This window comes from Bos indicus, chromosome 11, assembly GCF_029378745.1.
Source record: "Bos indicus isolate NIAB-ARS_2022 breed Sahiwal x Tharparkar chromosome 11, NIAB-ARS_B.indTharparkar_mat_pri_1.0, whole genome shotgun sequence".
NCBI classification, from domain to species: domain Eukaryota; kingdom Metazoa; phylum Chordata; class Mammalia; order Artiodactyla; family Bovidae; genus Bos; species Bos indicus.
Window position 1 is genome coordinate 104,353,780 of NC_091770.1, and position 22,920 is coordinate 104,376,699.

General features: G+C 55.3%; 1 protein-coding gene across 8 annotated transcripts in view; it reads right to left on the reverse strand.

The window, feature by feature from the left end:
* The window catches only part of VAV2 (vav guanine nucleotide exchange factor 2), a 186,033-nt gene that overhangs the window by 48,544 nt on the left and 114,569 nt on the right, over positions 1-22,920 (reverse strand). For all 8 annotated transcript variants that reach the window (XM_070799646.1, XM_070799645.1, XM_070799648.1 and 5 more), the window contains exon 4: positions 13,337-13,405. In XM_070799646.1, the coding sequence (XP_070655747.1) occupies positions 13,337-13,405 (69 nt within the window). The remainder of the gene's footprint in view (positions 1-13,336; positions 13,406-22,920) is intronic.

A 22,920-nucleotide genomic window follows, 5' to 3' on the forward strand; every position in this document is an offset into this window, starting at 1 on the left:
ACGGTGTGAGGCAGGGCTCGAAGTTCATCTTCCCATCCCTGTGTGGATACCCAGATGTTTCAGGACAATCTGTTGAAAACTTTCTTTTCCCCACTGGGTTGCTTGGATCCCTTTGACAAGAGCCAGTTGACTACATGTGTGTGGGTCTGTTCTAGAATGCTCTATCCTGGCCCATCACTATATTCAGCTATTATTATGCCAGTACCACTCTGCCTTAATTTAAGCTTTACAGAAGGCTTGAAATCAGGTCGTGTAAACTCTCTAGCTTTGTTCTCTCCTTAACCGTTTGACAGGTAATTTTATTTGTTTATTTTTGGTTGTACTGGGTCTTTGCTGCTGCACAGGCTTCTTCCAGGTGCAGCAAGCAGGGGCCACCCTTCATCGTGGGGTGTGGGCTTCTCCCTGTGGGGGCTTCTCCTGTCGCAGGGCGCCGGCCTTGGGGCAGCAGGCTTCCGCAGAGGTGGCACGTGGGCTCAGCAGTTGTGGCACACGGGCTTAGCTGCTCTGCGGCACGTGGGGTCTTCCTGGATCCGGGTCAAACCCATGTCTCCCACATCGGCAGGTGGATTCCGTAACCACCGAGCCACCAGGGAAGCCCCAGCTCTGTTCGTTTATAGGACTCTTTAGACTATCCTGAAGTCCTCTATATTTCTGTATCAACTTTACAATAACTTTGTCAATTAAAAAAAAAAAGGAATCTGCTGGAATTATAACAGAACTGTGGTAAATCTATAGTCTAATTCAGGAAAAACTGACATCTTACCAAGACCATCTTCCAGTCCATGAACAGAGCGTATACCTTCCTTTATCTGGTCTTTGATTGTCTCTCAGCAACATTTTGTAGTTTGCCACAGAGGTGTTGAATTTAGGAAGCTTGAGGCTACTGTTTTTTTCAGTTTTTTTTTTCCTGCCTTATTTGTTTTTTTTCTTCTCCTTCTGGGATTCCAATTATGCCTGTTAGACACTTGATATTGTCCCACATGTCTGAGACTTGGTTCATATTTTTCAATCTTCTCTTCTTCCTGCTACTTAGAGTGTATGCCATCCATTGAACTATCCTCAAGTCCAATGATTCTTTCCTCTGCAATCTGCAGTCTTCTGCTAAACTGATCCACTGACTATTCATTTAAGTTACCATGCTTTGAGGTTCTAGAATTTCCATTTGGTCCTCTTTTATAATTTCTATTTCTCTACCGAGGCTCCCCATCTGTTCATTCACTTGACACATATTTTCCTCGAAGCCCTGATCAAAATAATGAAAGTTGCTAATTGTGACAGCTAAGTCATCTCAACAGCGATTCCCCTGGACATTGTTTTTCTCCTTCAGTGGGACTCATTTACACCCGTTTCTTTGTTTGTTTGACGATTTTTTATTGGACACTGGGCATCACAGATGATTCGTTACAGAGATCCTGGATCCACTATTTCTTTCAAAGAGTAATATTTGTTCTGACAGTCTACTTGGTTGGCTGGACTCAAACTTCAAGCTCTATCTTCCCTGCTGTGGGCAGCAGCTGAAATGACAGCTAATTCAATTTCCAGCCGCTGCATGTTTTGCTGGAAATCTTAGGGCCTCTCCTGTGTATGTGAGGTTTAATGGTCAACCCAGGACTTAGGTGGATTCTGTCAGCAGGTTTGAGTCTGTGGGCTCCTCCCTTCCAGCATTCCCCACCGAACTTTCTGACTGTTCTACCAGCCTCAATTTCTTGCCTCTGACACCTCACGCCAGTGGACTGGGGGTTCCCTCGGGTAAAGGACTACAAGCTCTCGATCCCAACCACAGACAGCAGCTCCTGAAGAAACAGCGGGTTCCTCCAGGTAAGGGTGAGATGATACCGTCCCTTGCCCCCTCCTCTGTACTCACGATGGAACAGAACCACGAGACCAAGACACCGGGAACCCACCCACCCACCCACCCTCTGTGGTCCCCCAACACGTGTCCATCACCACGAACTCAGCTGCTCCTCCTCCTCAAAATCAATACGGACAAGGAACAGTCATTCAGGCAGGATCAATTTTCCTGCACCACATTCATCTCTTCTAATTCACTCAGAGCACCGGGGTTAAAAATAGGCTGCCAGGGACACCAGACGGAGAGCTGTGTTCCGGCATCTGAACTCGGGACAGAAAAATCTCAAAAATGCAGACACGGTCACTTCTCTCCATTCTGCAAAATGTCTGTTATCCAGAACCTGTTGAAAACTTGTGGGAGGGATGGATAAATTAGGCGTTTGGGATTAAGAGCTACACACACTATATATAAAACAACCAACTAGGGCCTACTGTGCAGCAAAGGGAACTATACTCAGCATTGCAACAACCAAAAGGGAGAGTCTGGAAAAATACACGCGTGGATGCATCACTGAAGCACAGTCCTTGGCACCTCAAAATAACCCAGCTCTGTAAGTCAGCGCAACCTCAGTTAAAAACAGACAGACAAGCTTGAGTGGCAAATGATCTGCTTCACACCTTTAACGTGCTAACTTTACCCCCGCTTACAAGGCCTCGTTATTGAGCCATGAGGACGCTCATAAGCCTGCTCTCCACATTTATAGGTCTTTTCAATTATGAAGATACTCCCCAGCCATTATTTAATTCAGATCGATGAGCACCAAGAAACATAGGTTTGGGCGTATTACACGAAATTATAAAACAGCAGCACTGAAACTTCATTTCGTGCACGTTGCATGTTCCAGGAGAGGGGGAAATAAAAGAAACAGCAAAGAAGTGAGTTTTGGTTTTGTTTTTTTTTTAAGAAGTGAGTTTTTTTAAAAAGCAAAAAGTCATAAAGGTAAAACTACATATATTTGTTCAACTTGGCAATTAAGATGAAAAGATGATCAGATTCAATTGTTTTAATCTACACTTATCCTAAGACCGAGTCCGCACTGGTAGGTGACTCCCGGAATCCAGGGGACACAGAGGCACCAACGAACTAACTGTCCACGGGCCTCACAGTCCAGGTGGGGAGACCGAGGGGGCGGCAGTTACGTCTGAGATGCAGACCTGTCTAACCTGGAGGGGTGTCACTTGCGTGGGGTGACAAGCTCTGGTCTCCAACCACTCTGTCCCTTTGGCCAATACTGCATGGAAATTCCACCACTGCCCCGCTGATTCTCAGCTGAGGCATCGCCTCCGGGTGTGAGTCTCCTGAGCAGGCAGAGGGCAGATACATTACAAGCCTTGGGCATCTGCTAACACAGATGAGTTACTGCTGGGCCCGGCTGGCCCAGTGCATCTGACGGCCACGGGAGCTGAACGGAGAAAAAGGCAATGGCAGGTGTTGGGTCAGGAGGGGGAGGGGTGCAACATGAGGCCCCCGAGGGTCTGAAGGGTCCTGGGGCGCAGGGCGGTGACCTGCCCAACGGGGCGCGGATCCTGGTCTCTATTTTCTCCTGTAACATGAGCTGGATCCACCCAGTTATGCCCTGGCCCTCGGGGCTCAGCGGCACCCCACGGCCCCTACAAACCATCCCACGGGGCAGAGGCCAGGATCAGAGCCCGGTGCACTTGACCTAAACTCCAGTCCCACCTCCTATGGTCCTGGAAAAGGAACTCAAGGCCCTGAAAAAACCCGGAAGGGACTTTCAATCACCCAGGCCGAGTTCTATCGTGTCAGGCCATCTCAGTTCCAGCCTGAGTCTTTTCTCAGCATCACACAGACCCACAGAGCCTTGTCTGGAAGTTCCCAGCTATCAGAGGCTGCGCTTCACGGAGAAACCGAGCGTCCCCACCACGCTACGGCGGTCTGTGCACACGACCACGCTCAGGCGACGCTGGACCACAGGGCTGGCGCGCCCCCTTCTCCTCCAGCTCAGGCTCTCACCGTGGATCCTGACTCTCCTGAAAGCAGCCCCCTAGGGGGGAAGCAGTCAGGCGAGTCCGAGATGGACTCTCAGCCCTGGGCGGGGCTCTGCAGCTCTGGGGAAGAGAACCTAGGCCTCAGTTTCCCCACCTGCAAACGGGGGATAAGGTAGAGTCGCTGGAAGGATCGGCCTCAACGGAGCTGACAAGCACGGCAGATGCTCACTAGTGGCCCCACGAGGGGAGGAGAAGGTCAAGCAGACAGCACTTAGCACGGTGGTCCCTGCTCGATAAACAGACGCTGTCAGCATCAAAGTCATCAGATATCCTGAAACACATCCGATCAGACAGTTGGGAGGCGAGTGTCAGCACGGGTTTGTCCTCGGCGGGTTTCAGCGATCGCCCTTCTCTGTCTAATTGTCCAGGAGAGCGTGGAGGACAGTGTGAGCAGAGGAGTCCCAGGCCACGGCAGAGCCAAGGAGGCCCCCACCCCTCCGGATCGCGCCCAGGCCACCGTGAGACCCCAGAGCCCCCTTCAGCTGGACGCTATGTGGATGCTGGGCAGCCCCCTCCCCTCTCCCCCTAAACTCTGGCAGCAGCTGTACTGGCAGATGCTGAATCCTGACAATTACTCTGGCCCTCACAATGGCCCGAGACCCTCCAGGAGGCCCTGAGCCTGGCCTGCTGCCTCCCTGAGACAGCAGAAACCTCCCCTCCCGCTGAGACCCCGGGCCCGCACCCCGCTGCCCCAGGAGCCTCGCCCGCCAACGTCAATTTTGGTACAGAAAGTCAGCTGCTTAGAAGAGCTTCCCCCACACCCCCCACCACGTGCGGAAAATCACAGAAGAGAGAACGGACTCTCTGCTTTCTGCCTCCACCGCCGTGACTGACAGTGTGATGTGCGTTCAGCCCCGGGCCGTCTGACGCTGAGCAGCAAGATCCCTGACCACCACTAAACTGTTACTAGGAAACCAAGCCCGGCATCTCCTGACCCCCGTCCACATCAGTCAGGGGGCAGCGGGGTGGCAAGGAGAGTGGGCTTTGGAGGGCCTGGGGAAGCCGGCTGTGGGCTGGACGGGCTGCAGGTGGGGACAGACAGACAGGCAAGGCGCTGCTTACACTAGGAGGCAGGCCTCACCCGCCCTCAGCCGACCCTCACCCAACACGCGGGCTCCCTACAGGGGCGAAGAGCAGGGCCTGAGAGGGCAAAACGGTCCCCGCGGTTGCAAAGCCGTTCAGGGGCACCTCTAGACGGCACCACCGTGGCTGCGAGATTCCCAGAGCGGGCCGGGCTCGCCCGGCTGTGTGCTTCCTGCCAGAAGCCCCTCTTTCTCAGGGATTCTTTCGAAGCAGCAGGAGAATCTCCCCACCATTCAGACTTGTTCACAAGGATGAAGCCCAGGCTCCTGACCAGGCCAAGCAGTAGATGGCTCCGGGTTTTAGTCCCTCCTTGGTCGAGTGGAGCTATTTCAAATCCTGAAAGATGATGCTGTGAAAGTGCTGCACTCAATATGCCAGCAAATCTGGAAAACTCAGCAGTGGTCACAGGACGGGGAAAGGTCAGTTTTCATTCCAATCCCAAAGAAAGGCAACGCCAAAGAATGCTCAAACTACCGCACAATTGCACTCGTCTTACACACTAGTAAAGTCATGCTCAAAATTCTCCAAGCCAGGCTTCAGCAATATGTGAACAGTGAAATTCCTGATGTTCAAGCTGGTTTTAGAAAAGGCAGAGGAACCAGATATCAAATTGCCAACATCCGCTGGATCATGGAAAAAGCAAGGGAGTTCCAGAAGAACATCTATTTCTGCTTTATTGACTATGCCAAAGCCTTTGACTGTGTGGATCACAAGAAACTGTGGAAAATTCTGAAAGAGATGGGAATACCAGACCACCTGACCTGCCTCTTGAGAAATCTGTATGCAGGTCAGGAAGCAACAGTTAGAACAGGACATGGAACAACAGACTGGTTCCAAATAGGAAAAGGAGTACGTCAAGGCTGTATATTGTCACCCTGCTTATTTAACTTCTATGCAGAGTACATCATGAGAAACGCTGGGCTGGAAGAAACACAAGCTGGAATCAAGATTGCCGGGAGAGAAATATCAATAACCTCAGAGAAGCAGATGACACCACCCTTATGGCAGAAAGTGAAGAGGAACTAAAAAGCCTCTTGATGAAGGTGAAAGTGGAGAGTGAAAAAGTTGGCTTAAAGCTCAACATTCAGAAAACAAAAATCATGGCATCCGGTCCCATCACTTCATGGGAAATAGATGGGGAAACAGTGGAAACAGTGTCAGACTTTATTTTTTTGGGCTCCAAAATCACTGCAGATGGTAACTGCAGCCTTGAAATTAAAAGACGCTTACTCCTTGGAAGGAAAGTTATGACCAACCTAGATAGCATATTCAAAAGCAGAGACATTACTTTGCCAACAAAGGTTCGTCTAGTCAAGGCTATGGTTTTTCCTGTGGTCATGTATGAATGTGAGAGTTGGACTGTGAAGAAGGCTGAGTGCCGAAGAATTGATGCTTTTGAACTGTGGTGTTGGAGAAGACTCTTGAGAGTCCCTTGGACTGCAAGAAGATCCAATCGGTCCATTCTGAAGGAGATCAGCCCTGGGATTTCTTTGGAAGGAATGATGCTGAAGCTGAAACTCCAGTACTTTGGCCACCTCATGCAAAGAGTTGACTCATTGGAAAAGACTCTGATGCTGGGAGGGATTGGGGGCAGGAGGAGAAGGGGACGAACGAGGATGAGATGGCTGGATGGCATCACTGACTCGATGGATGTGAGTGTGAGTGAACTCCGGGAGTTGGTGATGGACAGGGAGGCCTGGCATGCTGCGATTCATGGGGTCGCAAAGAGTCGGACACGACTGAGCGACTGAACAGAACTGAACTGAACTGGTCAAGTAAAGAGTGCTGTGTGATCTCAGGCAAATCACTTACCCACTCTGAGCCATAACTTCCCCAACTACAAAATGACTTGATTGGACATGAGTTTCAGCAAGCTCCGGGAGTTGGTGATGGACAGGGAAGCCTGGCGTGCCTCAGGCCATGGGGTCGCAAGAGTAGACACCACTGAGCAATTGAACGGAACTGGACTACAAAACAGGGACAGGACCAGTGACCCTGCAGTGCCCTGAAGGCTGAGATAATGGGTGGCACTCAGGCACTGGGCCTTGCACTCAGGGGGCCCTCTGAACTGCCTAGAACCACTGCTTGGCTCCTGAATATAACAGCAACAGATGTTAGGGCCTCGGCCCCTGGGCGCATCCTCTGTGCCACGGTGTGCAGGGCCCAGCTCAAGCAGCTGCCTTTTCTCTGCTCTGCTCCCTTCGGGGTGGCCCTCATGAGGAGCTCACCTCGGGGGCCTGGGGAACCCCAAGTGCAAGAAAACAATGACAACACCGACCCAGGTGGACTTTTCATCTTCTGGTGAAGGGGCACCTCCTTCAGTCTTCTGGGGTTGGGGATGGCTTCTTGGAGGAGGTGACCTCTGGGCTGGGTTTTATAGGATGAATTAGACTTTGGTGACCAATAGAGCAGATATTATGTACACGACAGGGCTTTTTTAGACTTAAGTCCAACATGTTAGGCTTCTTCATATTTTGAGCACTAGTTTTTAAGGGCTACTGTGTGTCGAGTCTGTGCTGCGCATGGGGGAAGTAACGTTCAAGGGGCCTCGTCTCTATCCTCAGGGGGTCCGGAAGTCAGCATCCGGAAAGCGATTTGAAGAGGCCTTCACTAGACAGACTGCAAACATCTCCTCCTGGCCACTGCCCAGCCGGTCCCCGCTTTTTCTTGAAAAGAGCACAGTGCATGCCTACCTCCTCCACATCGGCCTCTGCACCCTGCGGAGACTGTTAAATCGGAGCACAGAATCGCTGCGACAGCCTTGGTCCTGAAAGGACTCGTGCTTAACTAGGTATTAAAAATAAAAATCCATCCAGGTCTGTGTCATGTCTGCTGGCCTGTGTGATTTGACTATCTAGCCAGGGCAGAGTGGCACGGGGCATCTGCTCTGCGGGCACTTGGGAGGCCCCTCAGACTCACTCCAGCACAGAGAATGAACACGCTTCCTTCCTGGGGTGCTGGGCTTCAAGGTCACTGATGCCCTGGACACCCAGGGCACGCAGGGCCTGTGAAACAGCTCGGACCCAGAAGCCACGAGGTCAAGACATCCCTGGAGGGCAGGACAGGAAGCCGCGCAGAGCTCAGGGCTGTCAGCCCGCCGGCCACCTCCGTAGCCAGGAGGTGGGGGAGCTACGAGCCTGTTCACTGGGCAGGGTGTAGATGGGCTGCCCTGCCCGGCCGTCCAGCAGCCGGTTCTGGGAGGGCAGGGAGCGTCAGGCAGCTGGTCTAGACCACAGGGCAGGGGGGCCACTGGGCTGCACACACCCACATGGTGACTTTGGGGCCCAGACAGCCGGCCCTCGGGTCCCAAGTAACAGACACAGCCAACCCCCCGCGTCTCCAGGACCCCAGCCCCAAATAAGGCAGCGGCTGGCCTGGTGGGGGTGGGGGCAGGCTTCCTAAGTCACATCTCAGCAAAGCCTCTGCAGCTTCTGTACTCTCGCAGTACCCCTTCCTCCAGGAAGCCCTCCTGGTCTCCTGGCCCGTTGAGGTCTGACCCCGGTCATCACTGCTCGGGTAGCTGCTGTGGGGTTGGGAGCGCTGAAGAGTGAGAACTGCAGGGGCCAGGTCGCATGGGACTCTACCCAGCCACCGTGGGGGATGGCCAGGACTTCTAAGTGGGACCCACTTCAAAGCCACTCTGCCCCTTAGCTGCTGGGCTCAGCGTGGGGACAGACCCCCATGTGCCCTGTGGACACTGGCTTCAGCTCCACCATCCTGCCAGTCCCATAGCCCAGGCTGGGCTTCCAGATTTACAAGTGGGTGAGAGCAGTGGGTGAGAGCCCCCCGACAGGGCTGCAGGGACCACATGCTGCCAAAGAGATGCCAGCCCAGGACCGCACCTGCCCTGAATACAGTCGGCACTCCCTAAGTGCTTACTGTACAGACGAAAACCTGAACAGCCAGAGGTGTAGGCCGCTGAACCGGCACCCAGGGCGGCCCCGTCCAGCAAGGACCACAGGAGAGACGAGGCCTTCCTATGACCGGCCGTAACCCCCCGAGCAGCCTGGAGCCAGTGTCCCTGGCTCCAGGAGGCAGGCGGCAGGGCAGGGCGAGGCCTCCCAGGCACCCAGGGCTTGGGGCACCCTGCCTGTCCCCATGCTGCGGGAAGAGGGCAGCCGCGGACACCCCCACTTTGGGGGGCCTACGGTCAGCCCACTTTGGGCCGTGGTGGGGTCCGCATCCTACAGGAGTGGGCTGTTTTTGCGAAGCCAGATTTGTCCCCTCGGAGAAGCAATTCTTTCAGAGAAACGTGAGGCGCCCCCAAACCCAGGGACACATCCATGCCTCGCACTTGGAGGGTCCCCCACATGTGCAGGTCTCCTGCTCGACGCCGACCTTTCATACAAGGCGGCCTGAGCATAAAGGAATTCTCGTCGCAGCTGGGAGAGCTGGGCCGGCCAGCCAGGTTGCTGGGAGGGGTGGGCCTCGGCTTGCCCTCGTTTGAGGGTCACTTCGGGCAGAGCGACAGGTCCTTGTCCAATGCAGGGACGGGCTGGCCAGAGGAGCATGGCCTCCGCCCTCCCAGCAGGTGGCCCCTGCCTCGCTCCCCAGGGATGAGGAAGACCAGCTCCCAGAGCATGCCCAAAGCCCTCGCGGTGCCCTGACTCAGAAACTCCTACATTTTATGCATCTTCAAAAAATCACCCCAACGAGGCTAACATGACACATTTAAAGCTGTGAAGTCATTTTATGACGCGATAAAACATGCAGCTCTACATCCGAGGATGAATTATGTCCCCCGCCATGTCCAATTGGATTTGCTCAAGCCTGAAAATCACTTCAATCCCGAGGAAAGGGAACCTTCCTGGTGGCCAGGAGCGGGCTCCTAGATCAGGAAACTGCGGCTCCTTTCAGCTCGAGGGTCCACGGATGACCTGGGCCAACGCTTTGACCCCAGGGAGGGAGGAAGTGAGCCCCGAGAAGGAGCTATCGTGCCCAGAGAGACAGGAGGCCGCCACAAGAGCTGCGCGCGGCCAAGGCGGACGCTTGGGCTGCATGGCACTCCGTCGCCAGCCCGCCAGGACGACCTCCGGGCCCCCTCTCCTCGCAGGGCACCACCAGCACTGAAGCACACCCGGCTGGGGGTCTCTACAGGCCTTCCGATGTGGGCCACGCCTTCCCAGGTGTGAGGGTGATCCTCCCAGTGAGCCCCAGGGAGCTTCGGTAATTCTGATTTCTTGCCAACACTTTGCAGTGTCTCAAGCCTGCTGTGCCTCCACGGGGCGATACCAGGCCACGTCTCTGAGATGGGAGCCTGGGGTCCTGGGCAGGCGGATCCTGTCTTGCTCTCCCTCACTACGCCCCACCTCCCGCTCTCGGGGGCCACCCGTCCTGCCAGGCCTTAGCAAGGATGCTCCTTCCCCTGGGACGCCAGCCCTGCCTCCGGCCACTTCCCATTTGGACTCTAAGACTCAGGTGTCACCTCCTCCCAGAAGCCTCCCGATTTTGAGGCTGGCGTCCACCCGGCCCTACTCTGAGCTCCTGTGGTCAACAATCTCGTACATGTTTTTCTCCTGTGTGCAAGTCTGGCTCCCAGCCCTGCAGGGGGCGGGGGGCTCCTCTAGGGCAGACACTTAACTGCAAGCGCACCCAGGAGCTGGGCAGCTCTGAGAAGCTGTGGCAGGTGGCTCCAGGCCCCTGGGAGCACCTGGAAAGAAGCAGGCGGTAGCGGGAGGGATGAGCCATCAGGCAAATGCAAGGCACCAATCATCAGGGCAGCTTAAAAACAGGCCTCTCATCTGAGGCTCAGTTTGCTTGACAGAGCGTTCCTTTAAGTGGCAATATTTTGTGCTAATTTTTCTGGCCAGCTGCTCTATTATTTGATGATACACTCTTCAAGGATCTCAGAAGTGAGCTCTGAGTGCTTGAGAACATAATCTCAGCTCAGTGCTGTCCACTCACACAGAGCCCGCAGAGCACTGCTGTGGCTCTGAGACGGGGGCTGCCCACACGGGGTCGCCGAGCCACATGTGGCTGTGAGCCACCTCTTACATCAACGATCACGGGTTGAACTAGGGGATATTTTGGATACGCTGGGTCCAATAAAACTACACTCTTAAAATTCACTTGTGTACGCTCAGTCGCTCTGTTACGTCTGACTCTGTGACCCCATGGACTGTGGCCTGCCAGGCTCCTCTGTCCATGGGATTTCCCAGGCAAGAGTACTGGAGTGGGTTGTCATTTCCTACTCCAGGGGATCTTCCCGACCCAGGGATCAAACCCACATCTCCTGCGTTGGCAGGCAGACTCTTTACCACTGAGCCACCCGTTTCTTTTTCTCTTTCTGATGCAGCTACTAGAAAATTAACAATCACCAGGCAACTCGTGTTTGATTTCTCCTGGACAGTGCCGCCACGGCCGTCGCAGGGGTGTCTCTCCTTCCCTCTGCAGTTCCCGAAAGTGCGCAGTAACCAGCTGCTGGCTGAACGCACACACGACCCACTGACAGAACGGAAGTGTTCTTGGGGCCGCGCACACCTGGCGGTCCCTCCCTGGGGCCCCAGACCTTCCACGGGGCTCCAGCCACCCGTGGAGCCGGGGCCGGACTTTCTCCGAACAGCTGTGAAGCGTCTGAGGTCTGACGGAGCAGCAGGGCCCTTAGAGACACAAGGTGACCATACTTTCCAACACCTGGTCAGAGCCCAGAGGAAAGAATGAGCCAGTTCTGCTGGAAACGTCACCCCCTTGCTCCCCATCACCGCTGGGCATCAGATCCAGGCCACCGCCCGGCCCCCGCCCCCAGGAGAGGCCAGATAAGAAAAGACATTTCTGTTTATGTCATGTAAATTGCCATAATGGATAAATATGAGTCCCAAGTCCGCAGAGACAAGACGCTAGGAAATCTTGATTTTCAGTGAAAGGAGAAGGGGAGGCGGGGAAAGCATGAAAAATTTATTAACCTGGAGCCTCTGGGACCAAACCACAAGTTAAAGACTCAAATCCATCCCCCTTCCCTGTAACGTATGATTTACGTTTGCAATAACGGGCGCCATACGGAACTCATTGGATTAAGGAGGCTCACTCTTAATGTCACGGAATAATGTTATTGAACCGCGCAAAGCCTCCCGTGCGGGAGTTCCATCCTGTGTGTTGGTCTGAGGGGTCAGGCAGCAGTGGAACTGGGGGAGGAAGGGGGAGACGGGTGTGCGCCCAACACACCGCACAGGAATCCTCAAACCTGGACAGGCCCCCGGGACCAGGCAGGGACCCCCGGGGGCGGCAGCAGAGCAGAGGGCCTGGCGGGTACTCCGGAGGCCGTACAAGGTGGGCCCCGCTGTCCCGGGACCCGCAGCCTCTGCTGACCCCTGAGGCATGTTTCCGGAGGACACGGAGCCCGAACTTTGGCTTGTGGGTGACTCTGGAGAAATGGCCTGACGCTCGGCGCTGGGCAGGGGCCCCCCCGGGGTCCCCGGGCCCCACATCCACAAAGCCAGCCCCAGGTGGAGTCAAGGGGCATCAAACTGGGGTCTCGACACAGCAAGCGCACAGGGGTCGTACTCCCGCTGTGACCACAGCTCTCACTCAGTGTGAGCCGTACGACGCAGGAGAAGGAGGCCACGAGGCTCCCCAGAAGCAGCGGCCGGCTATCGGGGAACAGAGGAACGTCTGCCGACAAACGGGGACGAGTCTCCTCGGCAGGTTGTCGCCTGGCCTGAGGGCCGTGGGCCCGCCACTTCGTGAGACACGTGGGCCCCCCGCCACGGCCCGGGCAAACCCGTGATCTCTCCACCTCGGTCCCCCGCCAGCCACGTGGAGCAGGCCACACGGCCCCACACCAGGCCACCGCCGACGTTGCAGAAGCCAACCTTCTCTTCCGGAAGAGCCCCCACCCAGGGACTCCCGCCAGTCCCTGGGGAGGGCTCCGGATCCCTCAGGTGACACGGCTGCTGGGGTGGCCGGGCCAGGCTGCACGTGACGGCCCAGGCAGTCCTCGGAGAGGGAAAGGCGGGGACAGAGGCAGGCCAGACCAAGGCTTCGGGAAGGGGGACATCCCGGTGGCTCCAGGAGGCCCAGCCTGGAGCCTGAGTCCAGCCCCGGCCAGCGTCAGGCCGGGAGACAACCCTGAATCACCAGCCGCCCCTGCTCGTGGCCTGTGCTCCCGGGGGCCCAACTTCTGCAAAAGCACCTTCCTTCCCCGGAGTGGCCTCGCCAGCCCAGGGAGGCGCGGGCCCAGCCCCACCCCGACGGCAGCACTGAAAGCTCAGCCCTCCTCGCGCCTGGCCTTGGGGAGGAAGCTGCAGCCACGCCACCACAGGAACGTGGGTGAAGCACTGCAACCCTCTGGTGGGGGGAACACGACCCCCAGCCCCGCGCAGAAGGCTGAGGCGGGCTCCCATCCCGGGGAGACCCCCCAGCCCCCCTCTCCTCCCGTCCCCCGCCGGCTTCTTACTCTGCCAACTCCTCCAGGCTGCGGTACACGTCCTCGTCATTCTCCGTGGTCTCCTCCGAGGGGAAGGGCCTGCGGAGACAGACAGGGGGCGGTGAGTGGGTCATGGAAGGAAACAGGTGCATACGACATGGTGTGTGAGACAGGGCCCCTCGTGTGCAGATGCCGAGCGGGAGGACCCCACGCCCAGCCTGGCCCCAGGCACCGCGGAGCTCGGCTCTTCCGTCCAGGCCCCGGAGTGCCTGCTGGCGAATGAGGGAACCAGGTCAGGGATGCGGGAAGCTTCCATCTGAGTCACGGCCCTGCCTTCACACGTCAGGGGGCCCAGACACGGGGACCCGGGCCCCGCTGTGTGCCTCCTGGTGAAGCGTGAGAGCCTGTCTTTAGGAGATGGGGGTCAGGGTGCGAACCCAGACTTTTCTGGACTTGAGACCCTTTATTTCTTCCATGAAGACCTCCCGGTTCTGTATTTGGGGGATGCCCAGGGTCCCTGCAAACCCTGTGACCCTACGATGCCCCTGGGGGGATTAGGAGATGGCACCGGGTGTCAGAAAGCTTCCCAGCGTGGCAGGGGCGGCCAGGGTCCTCACCAGCAGACAGGGGGCCCCCTGGCCATTGGGAATCTGTCGGAGAACTCACGGGGAGGAAAAGGGGGTTCACAGGGAAAGCGGGGGCTCAGCCACACCCGTCACTACTGCAGAACGAACCTGGGCCTGACTCCCAGAAAAGGGGCGGAGCCAGCCCCGCTGCCCAGGGCCTGAGACGGGGGTGACGCGGAGCCCTGGGCCCGGCCGGGCTCGCGGGAAGGAACACAGGCACCGCACCCCCTGCAGGACGTCCTCTAAGGGAGGGTGGGTGAACCCTGGCTCTGTCACCCCCCTACTGCCATCCAGAGACTGATAGGAGGCGATCCCAGCTCCCAAACTGGAGGAAACGGGACAGGTCCGCAAACGGGACAGCGTGATCCGGGTAAAGAAGCAACAGGTGGAGGTGGGGGCCACACCCACACCCGCCCCCTATGCATCCTCCAGCACAGGGAGCCACTAAGCCATGAGCTGGAGATCTGGGTTCCGCCCAGCTCCATCACAGACCTGCATGGCCCCGTGTCTGAGGTCCCAAGGCAGATCTGCCAGACCAGGGGTCCCCATCACCTGCGGCTTCCTGGCAACAGCTTGTGACGTGGCCCAGCCCGACCTCTCTGTAGATGGGCTCCCCTCCTCCCTCCCATCACCATGACAACAGCATCCCCCACCGGGCATCACGTGACAAGAAGGAAGGAGGACAGATGTGTATCTTCAGGTCATGGGAAAAGCCGCAGGCCATCAGACGCCTGTGCCCCCAGCAGGACCGGGACCCTCACTGACCCAGCCAGGCTTCCAGCCAGGAATTCCTTCCACAACACAGCGGAACTGGAAGCTGATCCAGATCCCACGGGGTGCTGGAACCGAGCTCTGATTTCCTAACTGACCCCCGACGGCCGACAGTTCCGACCCCCACCCTACTGATCACAGAAAATTCCAGGCCAGGCTGAGATGTGACTGCAGGACCCAGAGACGGAGCGCCAGCCCACCCCTACCAGCAGGACACCCTGCTGCCATGACCAGCCTCACACGGACCCTGTCAGCTGTGTACACTCCATTCTCTGGCAGAAAGAGCTTGTCTGCTCACCCCTAGGGGTGGCTGGCGAGGACCCTTCCCAGATCAGGGGAGTGCCAGGGTCAGGGGCACAGGTTGGACGAGGCAAAGTGGGCAGGGCCGTGTCTTTTAAACACTGAGAGAGGTCACTACACTGTGGCTGTACTCACAACCCAAGTACCTTTATTCCACGAGCTCCATGTAGATTTTCTAACAGTGGGGATGCATCTGTGCTCTGCATCATGAAGCTTTCCACTTTCCAGCTCAGGGAGTCAGCAAACCCACGGCACACACATCACCTCTCACCCTGCGGGTGCCCGGACAGACATTAATCAACTGCTACACTCCTATCCTTGAAGCCCCCTACAGTCTCTCTTAACACAGGGCTCTGCTCTCAAGCAGATGAGACATTCAGGTGAAACCCACCTGCTCTGCCAGGTGAGCTGAGACACAGGCAGGTTAGGAGAGGAAAAGCATTTTTTTATTTTTTATTTTTCACCAAAAAAAATTGCTCTTGGCCAAGCTCCATGGAGAGCGGGACCTTATTTCAAGCCATTGTGGTCAAAGTGTCGAGTGCTAACCACTGGATTGCCGCAGAATTCCCTTGGACAGGAAAGGCTTTGGAGTAAGGCACACCCAGGGGAACAGGAACCCTAGGCCCACCGCTGGCTCTCTGTGCGACCTTGGACCAGCTACTTGCCCTCTCTGACTCTCATTTCTCTACCCCTGGAACATGGAGGCAGAAGTAACCCCTTTACGGACCTGTACTTACTGCTGTACTTTAAACGATTGACGGACAAGGACCTATTTTACAGCCCAGGAACTGCTCAGTCTTATGCAGCAGCCTGGACGGGAGGGGGCTTTGGGGGAGATGGTTACGTGCATATGTCTGGCTGAGTCCCTTCGCTATCCACCTGGAACTGTTGTAACACTATTAGTCGGCTACACCTACGCCAGTACAAAATAAAAAGTTTTTCAAAGAAAAAACCCCTTATTGCGTTGTCCTGAAGGCTGGCTGCAAGATGGGGCCTGTCTGCACTTCTTAGGCCCCAACACTGGCCGCTGCTATTCCTTACTTCTGCTCAGCCTCATCCTCTCAGCCAGGCCAGTTAATGCCACCCAAGAAAAGTAACTTCTGATGCCTCCTTAAGGCCTCAGAGCCCCAGAATATTTCAGCATCTTGTTTCCTTCCAGACAAACAGGAAGTTCAGTTCAGCCGCTCAGTCGTGTCCGACTCTTGGCGATCCCATGAATCACAGCACGCCAGGCATTCCTGTCCATCATCAACTCCCGGAGTTAACTCATACTCACGTCCATCGAGTCAGTGATGCCATCCAGCCATCTCATCCTCTGTCGTCCCCTTCTCCTCCTGCCCCCAATCCCTCTCAGCATCAGATCTTTTCCAATGAGTCAACTCTTCACATGAGGTGGCCAAAGGACTGGAGTTTCAGCTTTAGCATCATTCCTTCCAAAGAAATCCCAGGGCTGATCTCCTTCAGAATGGACTAGTTGGATGTCCTTGCAGTCCAAGGGACTCTCAAGAGTCTTCTCCAACACCACAGTTCAAAAGCATCAATTCTTTGGCACTCAGCCTTCTTCACAGTCCAATTCTCACATCCATACATGACCACAGGAAAAACCATAGCCTAGACTAGACGGACCTTTGTTGGCAAAGTAATGTCTCTGCTTTTCAACATACTATCTAGGTTAGTCATAACTTTCCTTCCAAGGAGTAAGCGTCTTTTAATTTCATGGCTGCCGTCACCATTTGCAGTGATTTTGGAGCCCCCCAAAATAAAGTCTGACACTGTTTCCATTGTTTCCCCATCTATTTCCCATGAAGTGATGGGACCGGATGCCATGATCTTTGTTTTCTGAATGTTGAGCTTTAAGCCAACTTTTTCACTCTCCACTTTCACTTTCATAAAGAGGGTTTTTAGTTCCTCTTCACTTTCTGCCATAAGGGTGGTGTCATCTGCATATCTGAGGTTATTGATATTTCTAACGGCAATCTTGATTCCAGCTTGTGTTTCTTCCAGTCCAGCATTTCTCATGATGTACTCTGCATAGAAGTTAAATAAGCAGGGTGACAATATACAGCCTTGATGAACTCCTTTTCCTATTTGGAACCAGTCGGTTGTTCCATGTCCAGTTCTAACTGTTGCTTCCTGACCTGCATACAGATTTCTCAAGAGGCAGGTCAGGTGGTCTGGTATTCCCATCTCTTTCAGAATTTTCCACAGTTGATTGTGATCCACACAGTCAAAGGCTTTGGCATAGTCAATAAAGCAGAAATAGATGTTTTTCTGGAACTCTCTTTCTTTTCCATGATCCAGCGGATGTCGGCAATTTGATCTCTGGTTCCTCTGCCTTTTCTAAAACCAGCTTGAACATCAGGAAGTTCACGGTTCACATATTGCTGAAGCCAGGCTTGGAGAATTTTGAGCATTACTTTACTAGCGTGTGAGATGAGTGCAATTGTGGGGTGGTCTGAGCATTCTTTGGCATTGCCTTTCTTTGGGATTGGAATGAAAACTGACCTTTTCCAGTCTTGTGGCCACTGCTGAGTTTTCCAGATTTGCTGGCATATTGAGTGCAGCACTTTCACAGCATTATCTTTCAGGATTTGGAATAGCTCCTGGAATTCCATCACCTCCACTAGCTTTGTTCATAGTGATGCTTTCTAAGGCCCACTTGACTTCACATTGCAGGATGTCTGGCTCTAGGTCAGTGATCACACCATCGTGCTTATCTGGGTCGTGAAGATCTTTTTTGTACAGTTCTTCTGTGTATTCTTGTCACCTCTTCTTAATATCTTCTGCTTCTGTTAGGTCCATACCATTTCTGTCCTTTATCGAGCCCATCTTTGCATGAAATGTTCCCTGGGTATCTCTAATTTTCTTGACGAGATCTCTAGTCTTTCCCATTCTGTTGCTTTCCTCTATTTCTTTGCATTGATCGCTGAAGAAGGCTTTCTTATCTCTCCTTGCTATTCTTTGGAACTCTGCATTCAGATGCTTATGTCTTTCCTTTTCTCCTTTGCTTTTCGCTTCTCTTCTTTTCACAGCTATTTGTAAGGCCTCCCCAGACAGCCATTTTGCTTTTTTGCATTTCTTTTCCATGGGGATGGTCTTGATCACTGTCTCCTGTACAATGTCAGGAACCTCATTCCATAGCTCATCAGGCACTCTATCTATCAGATGTAGGCCCTTACATCTATTTCTCACTTCCACTGTATAATCATAAGCGATTTGATTTAGGTCTACCTGAATGGTCTAGTGGTTTTCTCTACTTTCTTCAATTTAAGTCTTAATTTGGCAATAAGGAGTTCATGATCTGAGCCACAGTCAGCTCCTGGTCTTGTTTTTGTTGACTGTATAGAGCTTCTCCATCTTTGGCTGCAAAGAATACAATCAATCTGATTTCAGTGTTGACCATCTGGTGATGTCCATGTGTAGAGTCTTCTCTTGTGTTGTTGGAAGAGGGTGTTTGCTATGACCAGTGCATTTTCTTGGCAAAACTCTATTAGCCTTTGCCCTGCTTCATTCTGTATTCCAAGGCCAAATTTGCCTGTTATGCCAGGTGTTTCTTGACTTCCTACTTTTGCATTCCAGTCCCCTATAATGAAAAGGACATCTTTTTTGGGTGTTAGTTCTAAAAGGTCTTGTAGGTCTTCATAGAAACATTCAACTTCAGCTTCTTCAGCATTACTGGTTGGGGCATAGACTTGGATTACTGTGATACTGAATGGTTTGCCTTGGAAACTAACAGAGATCATTCTGTCGTTTTTGAGATTGCATCCAAGTAGTGCATTTCGGACTCTTTTGTTGACCATGATGGCTACTCCATTCCTTCTGAGGGATTCCTGCCCGCAGTAGTAGATATAATGGTCATCTGAGTTAAACTCACCCATTCCAGTCCATTTCAGTCGCTGATTCCTAGAATGTCAACGTTCACTCTTGCCATCTTGTTTGACCACTTCCAATTTGCGTTGATTCATGGACCTGACATTCCAGGTTCCCATATTGCTCAGTAAAAGAAGATAGAGGAGTAGTTTCAAAACGTTTAGTCTCAAAAAAAAAAATAAAACCCATCGTGTGTGTGTGACTTTCTCGTAAGTCCTCTTCTCCATGCCTCTGTGGGTGCCAGGTGTACACCCCTTTCATCTCCTTCATCTGTCCCCCGCAACCGAGATGAAGCAAGAATGTCAAAGGCAGAAGAACTACCCTGCTGTCCACAAAACGCCTTCTGCTTCTGCTCCAGCATCCCTGTTGGGGGCCGCAAATCCCCTTGAGAATGAGGCTGCAAATCCAATTAATTTCTGCCGCAGCCAAACAAAGCCAGGCTGCAGCCAGGCGGGGGCAGAGAGAACGGGGCAGACAGCCCGCCAGGGAAGATGTGGGCCGCGCACCCCGGCCGCTGAGGCCAGCCCCGGGAGGGGACAGGAAGGTAGTGGGCAGGGGACGCTTTGCGGATCCTCTGGCCTCAACTCCACTCTCCCCCCTGCCCCCACGTGCTCACTACCTCCAGCCTCTGACGCCAGCCCCCTGACTACCACATTCACCCAGGTCCCGATAGCCTGTAAGACTCAATCCAAGCTGTACCTCGGGTGGGCAAACTTGACCGCTGTCTCAGCCTGGGTCCACTTCTGCCTAGCACAGCGCCTGACACTATAGTGACACGGATGGATAGATGGATAAACGGGTGAATGAAAAGACGGATGGATGGATGGACAGATGGATGCATGGGTGGATGTCTAGAACAAGTGGGTGGGAGGGGGTGGCAGTGTGGGTTGATGGACAGATGAGTGAGGTGAGTGAGCAGAGGGTAAGGGCGGAAGGATGGGTGGGTGGGCAGAAGAGCAGATGTCAGACATCATAGAGCTGGGGTTCTCCAGTCAGGGCTATGGTTTTCCAGTGGCCATGTATGGATGTGAGAGTTGGACCATAAAGAACGCTGAGCGCCGAAGAATGGATGATTTGAACCATGGTGTTGGAGAAGACTCATGAGAGTCCCTTGGACTGCAAGGAGATCCAACCAGCCCATCCTAAAGGAGATCAGTCCTGAATATTCACTGGAAGGGCCGATGCTGAAGCTGAAACTCCAATACTTTGGCCACCTGATGCAAAATAAGGACTCACTGGAAAACAGCCTGATGCTGGGAGGGATTGGGGGCAGGAGGAGAAGGGGTCAACACAGGATGAGATGGCTGGATGGCATCACCGACTCTATGGACACGAGTTTGAGTAAACTCCAGGAGTTGGTGATGGACAGGGAGGCCTGGTGTGCTGCGGTCCATGGGATGACAAAGAGTTGGACACAACTGAGCGACTGAACTGAACTGATTCTCATGCTGCCCTTCCCCCCAGAAAACAGCAAATGGCAGCCCTGAACTAGAGGCAAGGGAGCATCTCCAAGAAGCGCTTCTGAGAAGCCGGGCAGAGCTGCCCCAGTCAGCCCTGAGCTGGGACTTTTCAGCACTGACCCTGACTCCACATCCGGGGACACATCTGCACAGAGTGGGTTTCTGAGGCCACATTCCAGCCGGAACTTCAAACCTGCGAGGGGCTGGAGCAGGGGTGACCCTGGGGTCACTTGCAAGAAGGCCTGGCTCCATCCTTCTGTCTCAGAGCCCCCCAACCACCCCCTCCTCAGCTTGACCAGCCAGCCAGACGTTCACAGCATATTCACTTGTTCTTGAAAAGGAGGGGATGAGAATTGGGTGTGGCAGAAGGACACAGACATGACCGGGGGCCGGACACACAGTGGTCATCCAGGTCGGCGGGGGCGGGGCTGGGTCCTCAGGTGCCGTCAGACCCTCCCTAAGGGCGCATTTCCTGGTGCCCGGCTCCTGGGCTGCCGAGTCGCTCACTCGCACCCCTGAGGGAATTAAGGGGACACCGAGCCAGAAGCAGATAACCCCTCCAGGCCCACGCGTCGGGCAGCGTCGAGTCCACCCAGCACCCCGCCCTCCTGGGGGAATAAAAGGCTTGGACCACTGCTTCAGGGTCCCCCAAATTATACCTCCCACCCTGAGGCTAACATTCACAACCTCGGCTGTGGCCAGCTTGGCCGTGTGTGGGCAGCCCCACTGCCGGATGCTGACGGATCGCCCGCTGGAGGGATAAGGTCCCAAAACAGAGAGCCCTCAGAAGGGTGGGGCACAGGGTCCCCGCTCCGGGCCCGCCGCCCCCTCCAGCCTTCATCCATCGGGCCTGCTCTGAGTCAGGCTTGGGGGCCCCCCCTGTCCCTGCCTCAGGGAGAATGTGCAGCGTGACCGTGGCTCCAAGACCAGTAAACCAGGCTCTGGTCCTTGCCCGCGGGACTTCCCTGAGAATCTGCTGGAAAACCGGGGCCTCTGGGAAGTGACCCCTGTGTGGCCGTGTCTGCAGCTGCACGTGGAGGGATGTGCGACCCGCTGCTCCGGGGTCCTGGCCTGAAGGCAGCGAACACGGGCGCATGCCAGCTGGGACCCCGGGGCCCGCGGGGCATGGACGCAGAAGACCTGTGCGGCTGGGACCCTGGGGCCCCACGGGGTGTGGACGCAGGAGACCTGTGCGGCTGGGACCCCAGGACCCCACGGGGTGTGGACGCGGGAGACCTGTGCAGCTGGGACCCTGGAGGCCTGCGGGGTGTGGACGCTGAAGACCCTGTGCGGCGGGCAGCAGGGCTGGGTAACAGGATGACAAATGACCCAGGAGCCAATGAGAGGCCCTCCGAGCCCAGAGCGCCCTTGCTGTGTGACCCTGAGCAGGGCTCTCTCCCTCTCTGAGCCTCAGTTTTCCCAGCTGTAGAATGGGGTGGTCGTCACTGTCAAGATTAAATGAGGCAACACGCAGAAGCCTCTCAGCCCCGGCCCTCGTGCCCAGTGAGTGACCCGAGTACGATGCCTGGGTCACCTTCCTTCCCCTTCCAGGGGCTCATCCCAGTCCAAGTCCAGGGCCCCAGACTCAGGAAGACCCCCACATCCTAGGTTCTGTTACAACTGGAAAGCGCGCCTCGCACGGGAGCCTCCAACCCTGTCCCGGGCCCCCGGGGTCAGCACCACCACGGGGGTCTTCCATTGCCCCCGCCGAGCTCTGGAGGAAGACGGCCACCTCGACAGACCAATGTCCATATTCAGGAGGTGAGGCTATGCTTCAGGGTGGCGCTGGGCTCTGACCGTCAGCGCCGTCTGGAGAACCTAGCACACGGGGTTTGTTTTTCCACTTTTCAGGTGAAAGTGATCCGGGCTAAGACGGCTCTTCCCCCTGGGCCCCGTGATTAGCACGTGCAGGGAGGAACGTGGAGACGCGACTCGCAGAAAAGTGGTCCCTGCAAGGTGACCTCCAAGGTCAGTGCTCACTGCAGCATCACAGAACTGCACCGTCCGCAGACGCCCCTGGTCCTCCCGGGCCGGCCGGGGCCCCGGCTTCTCAGCTCCCGGCCTGAGGCCTGGGGGTGCCCGGGTGTCCTGCGGGGGTGACCACTGCTCAGCTTGCCCCCAGACGAGGGAGTCTCTGAGGATGCGGGAATTCCAGGGCTAAACCCGGGACGAGCCGGCCACCCGGTCCTGCCCGTGTGGACAGCGGTGCCTCTGTTTCTGGTTGCTGGCACCACCTCGGAGCCCTCGGAGCTCACCCCGCAGCCCAAGCAGGTGGCGGGCGAGCAGAGGGCTGGGGGAGGGAACACGCGGCCACAGGGCAGCAGGCCACACCTGCCATGGCAGCCGTTCGCCAGGGAAACGGCAGCCAGACAGACTTTAGAGGCGCATCAAACTGCAGCCTGAAGGCCCCGACAGGCCCGTTTAATTATTCAGAGTCACCTGGGTGCCGCCTGCTAATTGGCTGGGAGGCCTTGAAGCACTGGGATTCTTATTAAAAACAGCTCTCCGGCTAAACAGCCCGGCTGTCCAAACAAGCACAAAATCCGGCTTCTCCCCCCCGCCAGCCGGGCACCCACACCGACGGGCC